At 32.4% G+C, this 13,152-nt stretch overlaps 1 protein-coding gene across 1 annotated transcript; it reads right to left on the minus strand.

The window, feature by feature from the left end:
• Window positions 1–638: 638 nt before the first annotated feature.
• LOC11418834 (phospho-2-dehydro-3-deoxyheptonate aldolase 2, chloroplastic) lies at window positions 639–6,024 on the minus strand. Its single transcript, XM_003593173.4, has 5 exons — window positions 5,493–6,024; window positions 4,303–4,580; window positions 3,185–3,461; window positions 2,656–2,901; window positions 639–1,131 (listed from the first exon to the last, which is right to left on the minus strand). The coding sequence occupies exons 1-5, from the start codon at window positions 5,952–5,954 to the stop codon at window positions 862–864; spliced, it is 1,533 nt and encodes a 510-aa protein (XP_003593221.1). The 5' UTR covers window positions 5,955–6,024; the 3' UTR covers window positions 639–861.
• Between the last annotated feature and the right edge of the window lie 7,128 nt (window positions 6,025–13,152).

The raw sequence follows: 13,152 nt of genomic DNA on the forward strand, positions 1-13,152 counted from the left end.
TAATGTGATAGATAAATGTTATTTGTACGATTATATTGTGACTATTTTTGGACAACTTTTTTTATCATATTTACGTTTTGTTCTTACTTTTTCTCTTCTTTTTTCTCTATTGTTTTTTACCGATGAAAAGTAAGGAAAATAAGATTGTCACAAAAATTGTCATCAAATAGTTATACAAATATCATTACTCGATGGGATATGTTAGTGAAGTGATGGAAAGAGAGGTAGAGAAAAAAAAAATGAGGAATTGATCAAAAAAAAGAAGAAAAAAAATGTGTTAAATGAGTGTAAAAATTAAAGGTATCCACGTAGCCTTACTCAAATCTAAATTAAGAAACATTCGGTCATGAATCCATAAATACTTTTTTTTGTTAATTATTGAAAATTTGTTAGTGTTAATTTAGTTTCATGCAGTAAAACAATCTCAACCGCCAACTTGAGACCGATCGACCCAGATCAATTATAGCGTCCTACTATAAACGTGGGAAATCCTATTCCAAAAACATATTAGTAAACAATTGATTTATATTCAACCTGTGGGCAAGTTTTGTACGGAATCGTTAATGATCTTCAAACTTGTGATAATTTATTTATATAAGAACTGATTTGAGCTCCTTGAGTATTTTTCATGTAATAAATTTCACTTAAATGCATTTTGATATCGATTTATTATTTGAGAATTTTTATTCATTACAGATTTACTCAAACACAAACAGACACAATACCTCTCAACTTAAAGTACAAAACTTGCAAGAACAATTTAAGCTGTGCTACCAGATTTGATCTGTGTGCATTGCATACTTAAATATACATCTTACACTAACGTTTCTGACCCATGGGAAAAGTAAGAGTCCCTTTTCTCTAAATTCTGACTGCGGAAGACAGCGATTGAGTTGAGTTTAGCCTTCTCTTGCGCAGTCTCTCTGCGATAGCGAACGCAAGCTCAAGTGATTGAGAAGCATTAAGTCTTGGATCACAATGAGTGTGGTAGCGTGAACTCAAGTCATCAAAAGTAATAGTCCGTGACCCTCCAACACATTCTGTCACGTTCTGACCAGTCATTTCCAAATGAACACCTCCAGGGTAGCTTCCTTCTTGCTCGTGGACATCAAAGAATGCCCTCAGTTCAGCCTATCAACAACAAAAACATCAATGAAATACATTTATTTATATATATTATCAGGAGCAATAAAAAAACAACCACAAAAGAGAGACAGAACTTGGGTATGACAATAAGAAGCAGAAACATCATAAAGAAGGGCAAAAAATAGCCAAAATAATTCTAATGGCTTTAGTTCTTATACGTTTTGGAACAGACGCTTTATCATTTGTCACACAAATAACGATTATCTCTATAGTATGTAGGACAGACAAGACAGAGGTGATCAACAAAGTCAATCACTCGCTTTATCATTCATTAAGCCAACAAAATTACAGATTTAGTGAATTTTCTGATAGGTAGCCCCTTAACGATTAGTTAATTAGTTAGTTGGTGGCTGCATTAAGGGAGTTGTGACGAGCAAATTTGACAGATGAAGCGTCTTGTGGAGACAGAACCAAAATTTGACAGGAACGAAAAGGAGATCAAAATGAGAAGAAAGATGGCTGACCTAAGACAAAGAAGAAACAAAACAGATGGAAATAGGTTGGGGAAGTAAATTAGTTACTGTCTGGATTTACTGGGATGAGTTCAACTCAGTAATGATGGATCGAGATGCTAAAAGAAAAAGAAAAAATATATCTCAGGGCATTCAGCATCCAATGGTACACCGATTGAGACTCTTTTAGGTCATCAACACACTGTCGGGCAAGTGCGAAATAGGCGGGCCACAAGAAAGCAATCCACACAGACTTCTGCCATCATCGGAACTAGACTCTCCTATTATCAGCTATGTAGAAGAGGGTCTCGGTAAATTGGGAACTATATAGAGCTTCATGCTGTAGGATCTTAGTGGGACAGTATGGTTTATTCATCGTTTACCTTGAGAACAAGGTAAAACTTGAGGAAAGTATTGATTGGCAGGTAGCCCCTTTACAACAACAACAACCGAGCTTTATCCTACTAAGTGAGGTCGACTACATGGATCAGATTAGACCATGATAGGTAGCCTCTTTACAGTTAATTAATTAGTTGGTGGGTGAATTAGGGACTGTGAATCAACTCATTTGAGTGTATTGGCCTTTGGGCATTGGGGAGGTGCGGACTTGTGAAGTCCGGACTATGCCCTAGTTCATTCTAGAAAAGATATGGTTCCTACCATTTTCAATGTAAGTGAACACTTTATGGTTAGTTTGACGGAAGTTTAGGATTAGGAAAATCTTTTTTGAAATTCATAATTGAAAGCAGCAGAGACATTGCAATAATAAGTGTTCTTCCGAATATGTATTAAGTGAGAGTATGAGAAGACACAAATATCACCAAAACACCCACCTATGCAAAAAACATATTGTTTCCTTATATCGTAATAGATTTAAGAGCTAAATTGCAATCTCTAGAAAAAGTAGTGGCAGCATGAACTAAAACTCTTCTTTAGAATATAAAACTAATGACCTAGTATAGACCATATTTTATTCCATTTCTGTATTGCATAAATATTGAACATAAAACACACAGAGGAAGAAGAAGAAAAAGAACCAAGCACAAGTGAGAATTACCCTTATTGAATCAAAAGAGCGGGTTTTAAGTCCCGATGGAGCTTTGATGGTGTTCCCATGCATGGGATCACTAACCCAAGCAACAATTTGACCAGCATTGCGAACTGCCCTGATAAGATGTGGAAGCTTCACTCGCATATTCTCAGCTCCCATTCTTACAATTACTGTAATTCTTCCAGGCTTGTTATTGGGGTTCAGAATATCTATCAGCTTAACAAGTTCCTTTGGATCCATCTTATCACTAACCTGAAAACCAAGTAGCCATTTAGTAGCGGCTAATTCTTTGTTAGAAAAGCATTATATATCACTAACAAGACCTAAACAGGATTGTTTTTTAGGTGTTTGAAAACTACGCTAATAGATAACTATAATTACTTAGCTGAGTCATGCCTATGTGAAGTAATTTTGATAAATTCACAGCACAAGCAATGTGAAACAAATTCATAAATAAATCATATGATATGTAATTTGATGATTAAAGCAAAATAGCAACTTAGACAAACATAGGCAAGGAGCAGTATATATGCACCTTAATGCCGAGGGGATTAGCAACTCCTCTCAAGAATTCAACATGAGCACCATCAAGTTGGCGGGTACGTTCCCCAACCCATAGCATGTGAGCTGAACAATCATAATGAAGCCCAGAAGTAGAATCTTCCCTAGTGAGTGCTTGTTCGTAAGGGAGAAGCAAACACTCATGGGAGGTCCAAAAGTCTGTTGTAGTCATGATTGGATGGTCAGATGTAATTCCAGCAACACTCATGAAGCCAAGAGCCTCATCGACTCGATGTGCCAATTCACGGTACCTGTTGGTCCACATCAAAAAGAAAAACTGATGTGATAGAAGTTGAGAAATTACTTACAAAAAAAAAAAGCTTCAAATTACTAAGACAATTTCAAGATTAAACATATTACTAGCAGAAGGCGCAAAAGAAATTGCTAAATCATATCAGTATTTAACTTGCATAGGATCACTACAAGAAAATTGGAATAATTGAAGTTTAACATGGTATTGAAGGAAAAATAAAGTAAAATACAATACTATAAATAAAATCCCATTCCAATTTTTTTCCCTATAATGTTACTTCCAAACAGCATGAGGTGATAAGACATATGCCACAGAGCCAAGGAGAATATTTCACATTCAATTCATACAATGCGACTAACTAAAACATAATGAAGTGTTAATTTGGATAAACTTTTCAATGAGTGCTTACCGGAAACGAAAAGGTGACTAAGTGACTGCTAGTCTTCTTAATAATATCAGTTAATCTAAATATGACTACAATCTCTGATAAATACTTAGTTGAAAAGATCTGGTAAACTAGAAGCTAATTCATACTAGGCCAAGTCTTCGACTTTATTCATTCCTCATCCTTTCCACACATTTTCTGATTTTCACCCTACTTTATTTTTTCCTAAGGTCCCTAGAAATTTGAAAGCAACTAAATATATTCTCAAATCCCATTCCCTTCTTTGGTATACCCTTTGTCTTCCACTATCTTTTTGAGCAACATGGAAATACACAGTTCAATTTTCTAATACATCAATGACCCCCCCCCCCCCCAAACCGTTTTAAATATACAATAATAAGAACGAACAAACAATAATGATTCAAAATCACAAATCCAAGTTTAGAAATGTTACCTGTCTCCCTGTTCACTCTGCTCCATGAAATCAAGATTCCACTGGTTGACTCTTTGCATGGCAGCATAACCTCCAGTAGCAAACGCCCGCAACAGGTTGAGAGTAGCCACAGACTGGCAGTAGGCTCTTACCATTCTCTGTGGATCTGGAATTCTAGATGCTGCATCAAATGCATCCCCATTCACATTGTCACCCCTGTAACTCGGCAGCTTGACTCCATTTTTCTCCTCAAATGAATCCGATCTCGGCTTTGCAAATTGACCCGCCATCCTACCCACCTAATTCATTCAGCATATATCCAATCCAACACATCAGTAGAAGTATGGCATCTCATTGACCATACATAAAATTCTAAACAACAATGTCATTTGAATAGCTAAAATTTGACAACTTTTCTGACAACAATTACACAATTCAAATAGGTAGTTAATTACATTCAATTGATGATTAATGGATATTCTGGGTGTCAAAACTCACCAACTATCCACGTAACTTCATTAATGACAAATTTTAACATGATTAAACATAATTTTCATGTCAACCACGAAACAGAAAATTATGATTAATCATTAATCACGTCTAAAGTTGTGGTTAATGAAATTATGTTGGTGGGAAATTCATTTCAACACCTTATATATCCATTATCTACTAAACTTAATTAATCATATATTCCAAATGTGTTAACCACTTAAAAATGTGGCAAAAGTTGTCTAAACTTCGTGTACGTTTGGATGGGAGGTGAGTTTGGCAAAATAACAGTGTCAATTTTGTTGAACCTCTGTGTAGCTTTTGCCAAAATCGTATTGATTCGCCGTGATTCTACTAACCACGCCGTGAATCCAAATATGCACTTAGAGCCCGTTTGAATTAGGCTTATTTTGAGTTTATGCAAAACAGCTTATGCAAATAAATAAGTTTTTAGGTTAATTTATAAGTTCTGAGTAACGAAAATTGTATCATAAAATACATTTACAAACTTATGAATAATACACCTAATCCAAACCGGCCCTCAGTTGTACAAAAAACATTTCTCAATTCTAAACCAACAAAGGGTAAGACATAAAACTATCCAATAGCTAATAGCAAGAATCTAATCTCAAATTCCAATACAATAAACATCAAAAGAGTCTCTATTATAATATAATTTCATCATGAAAGAAAGAAAGAGATAAAGAGGATAAAGAAGAAACCTTGATAACAGGCATTTGAGCACCAAACATAAGAACAACACCCATTTGAAGAATAACACGAAAAGTATCACGAATATTATTCGCACTAAACTCCTTAAAGCTCTCCGCACAATCACCACCCATAAGAAGAAAAGCGTTCCCCATGGAAGCTTGAGAGAGTTTATCCTCAAGGTTTCTAGCTTCACCAGCAAAAACAATCGGTGGGAAAGAAGAAAGGGTTTGAAGAACTTCATCTAATTGTTCCTGATCTGGATATTCTGGAAGTTGCAGTGCCTTCTTTTTTCTCCAACTATCTATGTTCCATGGGGTGGTTGATAATGGTGAAGTTGTTGCTACTGAATTTTTAGCGTCGGAAGAAGAAGAATTTGGGACGGTTATCGATCTGCGTTGGTGGTGACGAGGGGGGTGTGGTATTGATAGGGAGGGTGTAAACCCGATTAGGGATGCGGATATTGCAGACATGTTTTCGATTCTATGCTATGTTATGTTCTGTTCTATTGAATTTATGTTTTGAATACGATGATGATGATATTTTTACGTAACTCGTGGTGGTTGTTTAGTTTGTTATTAATTCAGTTATACTTTAAACTCAATCCTTGTCTATTTATTATCCCTATCCCCTCCACGTGAGTAGCGAATTGTATTTTTGCATATTTACTAATGTATATTTATTTTAGTTCATCAATTTATTCTTATTTTTAATTACTTTAACATGTTTGTTTCAAAAAAATTACTTTAACATGTTATTTTGTCAAAAATAAAATAAAAGATCCTTTAACATATTATTTTTCTCTCGTAACAAACAATTGTTAGTTACTGTTGGTGTGCAAGTGTGAGTTATATGTCACACATCGGATAAAAGAGTAAAAGTTGAACACCTTATAAGTAAGAGGACTCATAAACTCATAGCTTTGAAGCTTTGAATAAGAGTGTGGTGTCTCTCTTGCTTGTGAGGTTGTTCTAGCCTCGATGTGAACGATCCTCCTAGCTCCCCCAATGACCCAACAGTTACTATCTTTTTTTTCAACAAAATCCTATTTTTTTTGCACATTTTGTTTCTCTCTGGTAACGAACAATTGTTAATTTTAAGATAACAAGAAATAGACTTTGTTTTAAAAAAACAAACTTTAGTTTTTCAAATATATAACATTAATTAGTTTTATTGAAAAAATTAAGAGTGATTGACAAATGATATAATTGATAAATCGTATCCTTAAAATACCAAAAACGATAGTTATATAGAAACACTAAATCCGCATTCAAACGATAATTAAAAAAAGAACGAAGGGAGTAACATGTTTGATCTCAATCAAACGATTACAAACAAGGTGATTTCATGAATGTGTGGAATTGATGATTACATAGGATTTGAGTTTATGTCCTTCAATAAAAATAGTTTGAGACTTGGTTTTAAAATTATCCTGTTGAAATTGATTCATAAATTAAAGAAGTTGAGTTCGAATATTTTAATAAATGAGTTGAAATTTAATTGTAAATGGTTCGACTCGTTTATTTTATTAATCAACCAGAAGAAATTAACTTCTGAGTAAAAATAAGTATGTTTGAAAGAGGATAATGTTGAATACAATGTTAAAAATAGGTAATATATTGAGTTGTAAATGTCATTTTGAAACAAAAAAGTCATTTGAAATCTAACATTCATGGCTAGAAGTATTTTGGGGGCATCAAAGTCTAATTCTAACAAGTACAACTATTTAAGTACAATATTTAAATACTTTTTCTCTCATATTTTCATTGTATTATTACTCTTTCATATGTTCTTCCTCTTTCTCTCTTTATCTTTTTGACCAACATAAAAAAATTGTTTTAAAAGTTGTCACAAAATAATTATACATTTATCATTACTCTTCTAACAGCAAAATCTAACCTTAGTTGAGTTGTATGCAAAGGTGGACAACACACTATCTTAAGCTACATTCTATTTTTAAGATGTTGTTTTTGTCATTTGAAAAATAACAAAAACATCTGCAACTCGTTTCTTTATAGAAAAAACTTCAATAACAACAATACTTTTGATTGAAGGTATGTTTGATATTTGATATGTATTGGTGTCCTACACTAACATATGTGATTGCATTTAATTATGTCGCTTTTTTAAATTATTATTGAATTAACGTGTTAGTGTCGTGTTTGGTGTCTTTGTCCGTACATTATAGGAAAAACTAAATTCGTTCTCTTGAAAATTATATAAATTAAGGCATACACTATTGCATTTGTTGCTTAGATTAAATTGATACTTCATGTGCCATATCTTATATCTCAATTTATAAATATCCTTTTGAGATAAATTTTTGTTGAATAAAGTTTTTAGCGTTTCTTCACCACACATATTCATAGGCTCAAACCTTCATACTCATGTGGAAAAAAGCATGCATGATAGTGTGTCCTATGAGATATGCCGTGACACCATAATTCACATTAAGTCTTTCTCTTTCAAATACCTAAATATAGAGAAAGTAAGAAAACTTTGTAATCTGAAAAAATAAACTACTTTGTTCTTAGGGAATACTTACTTATGTGACCTAATTCACAATGATAAGGACAGGTCCAATAATCTTTTTTAAAAATAAGTGAGGTCTAAAACAATTTTATATATGAGGCCTTTTTTTTGTTGCATATAAGGTTCTTTTGTTTATAAAATTTAATAAGAAATAACTTTTTTATTAGTAAACCTAAAATGAGAGTTTTAATGGTCTTACCCTTAGGTCGACCCTAGCAATAAAAAAAATTATTTTACCTTGATTTCCTTCACAAAGGAAGTGAATCCACAACAATGGATATGAAAATCAGGAATGTGGCCACAAAGTACAGGCCTGTTGTCCAATGAGGTGCTAATTTGTGTGGCAAGTTCTTATGGCATGGTAATGCTATTCTTCTATGGTGTTATGTTAGTTGTATTCCTGTAGGAATGTGACTTTCAATTGATTGTAGAAACTAGGGTAAAATTACATTAAAAAAAAGGAAGATTGTAAATCATTCATACAATCCAAGCAGGTAAGAGAATGCCATGAAGGAAATTCATGTGTTGCAAGATTTAGAGCAGTCTTCTTGTAGACTTGTATTGTTTTAACTCATCCGGAATGATTTATAAGCAGAATTATTTCTTGGAATAAAATATCAAGTTTAATGGTTGCACACTAGCTCTCTAAATCAACAACTTCTCTCATATTTGATGATAATATTTTTTTTTTTTGTTGGGATTTCACATATTAAATTTGGTCAAGTTCAACTACATAATTTTGAAGAAAAAAATGTTGATATTTCATTCTAAATATTTGTAATTTAGTATATTTTTGCTTATGTTTTAAAATTCATTTTATTAGATTTTAAAAATAAAAAAAAAAAGGCTATAAGATTGTTGAGACTTGGGGGTGAGGGATTAAAATAGTGAAGAAGAGTGAAATAAATATTTTGATAAATATGGTAGCAGGAGTCATGTGGGGGTGTGAAAAGAAGAAGAAAATACCAATCATAAAATCTATACGTGAAATAGTTTCAACGTAACAAAAAAAGCGTGAAAATCAATATCTAGGGTTTTGGAAGCATGGGGTCGAGTGAGGAAGAGATGAAGAACGCAAGGGCAACATTCATGGGACTGAAACTTGTCTCTCCGATCTTCGATGCTGATATATATGTCGATACTAAATCCCCGGAGCCTCGTAGAATAATTGATCGTACAGATGAATACCGTAAGCGTCGGTTGAACAAGCATGTTTCGCCTGAGAGAACCACCGGAAAGAACACGCTGGATCCAGCAGTTAGAACATATGATGATATCATGAGGGAGGAAGCATTGAAGAGGGAGAATGAGAAAATATAATCAGCATAAATTGTTGTAGGGAGTTGATTATTGATGTTGTCGTTTCTTATTTCAAGTTTCACACATGCTATATGGATTCAGCTCAGGTTACTATGGCTAATCCTATTTAGTTTTGGATATTTTCTAATAATAAAGTATGTATAGTTCATGAATTTAATTTAATTTTTTTGTCGTTGTCGTTGTTGCATGGTTTATATAGTTAATTTAATACATCCTTTATCTAGTTGTATATAGTTTGCTGAAAAGTTCAATGTATACTCATCAAAAACACTCTATTTGCAGGTTAATGGAAGCTAGTGAGACTCTTCAATGTCGTTTTGGTGTAGGAAAAATTAAAAAAAAAAAAAAAAAAAGTTTATATTGCTTAGAATAGGTGTGGTACATCTACCCTATTTCCCACTAGCACCTCTTCTATTTCTACTAATCACCTCTTTTGTCCATGTATGTTTTATCTCTCTCACCATCGATTCAAAGTTGTTTCCTATTACTAGGTTGATCCATTCAAAATCTCTTATCATTTTTGTTTATTTGAATCTCATTTTAAAATTCGGGTTTATCTCATCTTCTCTAGGATTTTCAGCATCTGTATATAAATAGCGATCCATTTGATCTATTTTTAAACGATTTGTTCATGGCTGTAAAAATTTATTTATCCTCTTTTCCTCATTTTTTATAGATATATAATTACTTTACATCGGGTAATGTTTTATAGATATGCTTACTTTTTTTTATTGGTTTTCGCACCGGTTTTCGACCCACCAATGGTGGACGACTAATCCAACTCATGCGTAGATATGCTTACTTTACATCGTTCAATTTGTGATGTTAACTTTGCAATTTCAATTCAAGTTTTTACAATTGCAATTTACATCTTGTTCGACCAAGAAGGAATCTAAATGAAGTTACTAAATTTTACTAGATTATACTAGATTTACAATTGCGTAGATATACTAAATTTTTTGGTCAAAGAGTTAATTATTTGACCAAAAAATTTAGTCTTCGTGGTACCTTATGTTTTGGTACGCCCTTGGAAACCGGAAACATTATTTCAGCACATTGTGGTTACTTGTTAGTATCAAATGAAATTACTAATTGTTTTGTGTAGGTAACTTGATTTATGGGCTGATGAAATTACTAACATTTCCTCTCCCCTCTAACCAATTTCAGATCTATGAATTGTAAAATGGGGGGCACGCACAAAAAGAAAAAACTACTTAAAAAATCTTATATATTTTGTATTTTGCTATGTATCTAATAAGATAGTTGTTGCCTCCATACACAAATATTTTTAACAAAGTTTTCCTTCAAAAAAATAAATATATTTTTAACAAAGTGAAAGCATGAATATAATTATTTATAAAATATTTAACTAAAATATGATGATGGATAGAAGGAATTCAAGTATTTTTGACAGAAGTAATTAAAATATAACTCCCCTAATAGTTTAATTAAAATATAATCATGTACACACTTATTATTAATTTAATGCATACAAAATATCGAAATAATTGTCATGGCCCATATATATTCTCATAGAATAATAATTAGTAATTTATAAGATAAATAAATATTCTCTCAAAAAAATTATGAATAGACAGAGATACATAGAAAATAATATATCAAAAAGTTTGGACGTTACATTAAAATTTGAGTTCGGGGTCCTACTAATTTAGAGTTTTTTCGTGAGATAAGTACAGTTTAGCAAAAAATTGTTCCATCAAGAATCAAACTCATTAACCAATTGAGCTCAACTGATTGGCTCTCATGTGATTAGTCGTGAAGATGTGCAATTAGACGAGAATTTATCTTACAACGGTCGTCTGACAACTATAATAGATAAGAAAGTGAGATGTTTAGGCTCAAAGACTATCGTTCCGGTAAAAGTTCTATGGCAAGGGATGTCTGGTGAAGAAATAACTTGGTAATCGGAATAAGTGCTTCATGAGAAGTAACCACACTTATTTGAAATTAAAGCAAGTAGGGAAATTCAAGGAAGAATGTTCTCAAGGGGAAAGAATAAAACACATTATTATGAATAATAATAATAATAATAATAATAATAATAAAATTTAAGCTAAACACATCGAACCCCCACCCCCGTTGTTTTTTTTCCGCTCTCTACTTCTGTCTCCCACAAGATTGTCAACCCCCATTCTCATTTTCTATCTCTCGTTCAATTTACTACGATTCATTCATAATCATACACTCTTGAGGCCAATTACACATCTAAGCAAAACTATTTCATATTATAAGTGTTTTTGGGCAAGGGTTTGTGCTTTAAGGAAGAAGATGAATATTTATCTCTTCAAAGAGTTGCTCATTGAGACTATTTCAAATAAAACTCTGATTAATGCAATCTAGAGATGATATCTAGCTTGGATCAGTAGTGTATCCAATATAGATAGTCAAATTTTAGATTTTTACGGGTCTCTTTTAAACCATAAATCTAATAAGTTATCTACTGATAGTGTGATCTTAAATAAGTTTCTCAAGAGCTGAAATTACTATACGATGTTTAGATTTGATGGAATTTCTCTCGTGGTCGTTACATAAGACATTGATAGGAAGGAAGTTGACTATTTATAGTTGCGAGTTTATGACGATCATTATCACATATTTTAATTATTGGTATTTTACTTATTTCTAAGCTAAAGTTTTTATCAAAATAGGAGAAACACACTCTTTAAGAGTAGAGAAATTGTAAAAAGAGAAGTTGGTAAGAGAGAAATATGTGAGAAATATGGTAGATTTGATGGATTTTTGGTATAAAATAAAGAGAAAAGAAATAGAGAAGTGTTGATTATATCTAAAAGTACAAAAATATCCTTGAATAAAAAATGATTAATTCTAGATTTGATTTTTTTTTTAAATGTTGAATAGCTTAAATAATTAAATTAAGTTTTTTTGGTTCAAAATAGTTAGATTCATCATTTAACTAATTATTATATTGATTGATTTGGCTAATTAATATTTTAATTTTATTTTGGAAGCGAACATCTTTCCCTTTCTTAGTTTCTTATCTACTTCCATAACCATTGCTAACCGACCCTGCCATCCTGATCTCTCCTCTCCCACACATGTTGTATATTGTTGTGTCCAGCCCCCATAGCAGTAACGAATTAAATTGTGGCTTTAAACTTGAATTTCAGGGTCAGAATTAATAAACAAAACCATCCAGAAAACTATTCTCAACATAGGTCCACCCAAGAAAATATCAGAATTAAAATTGAAAAAACGGCACATAACAAAGTGGTTGTTCAGCATGGTGGCACAAGAGGGCCAAGATGGAAAGAAAAAAAAAACATGAATAAATAGGACAAGAACAAGGGTAATATAAGTGTTATACTATATCCAAAAGAAACATTGTCCGTGCTAATTATATCGATCCAAAAAAGAAGCACTATACTCAAGAGTTAAGTTATTTTATTTAATGTTAATTGGAAATTATTGGGGCAGGTATAGGTGCAGGATAATTATCAGATACTTTTCTGATACGTATCGGGAAGTATCGAATGATTTTTTTTTTAAAAAATAAAATTTAATCTTCGGATACTCTTCTGATACGTATCGGAAATGATCGGGCAGGTATCGGTGCAGAATACGCAAGGGATACGATACGTCAACCATTTTGAAGTATCGGGGCTTCACAGGTGATTTCAGAAGTAAAAAAAAATAAAAATTATTGTGGGTTTAGAAATAATTATGATTAAATTTAATTATAATTACCCATTCACTCATGCATAATGACTTGGTCGGTATTATTACCAGCTTGTTTGGTTGGAGAGAAATAAGTGAGAGAGAAATAGAGAAGAGAGAAAT

This window comes from Medicago truncatula, chromosome 2, assembly GCF_003473485.1.
Source record: "Medicago truncatula cultivar Jemalong A17 chromosome 2, MtrunA17r5.0-ANR, whole genome shotgun sequence".
Classification (NCBI taxonomy): domain Eukaryota; kingdom Viridiplantae; phylum Streptophyta; class Magnoliopsida; order Fabales; family Fabaceae; genus Medicago; species Medicago truncatula.

Excerpts from the sequence above, each read along its gene's own strand:
- LOC11418834 (XM_003593173.4), bottom strand. The coding sequence starts at position 5,954 with ATGTCTGCAATATCCGCATCCCTAATCGGGTTTACACCCTCCCTATCA. Across the intron at positions 4,581-5,492 it reads CTCAAATGCCTGTTATCAAG|GTGGGTAGGATGGCGGGTCA; the intron begins GTTTCTTCTTTA and ends TGAATGAATTAG. Across the intron at positions 2,902-3,184 it reads CTAATCCCCTCGGCATTAAG|GTTAGTGATAAGATGGATCC; the intron begins GTGCATATATAC and ends CTTGGTTTTCAG.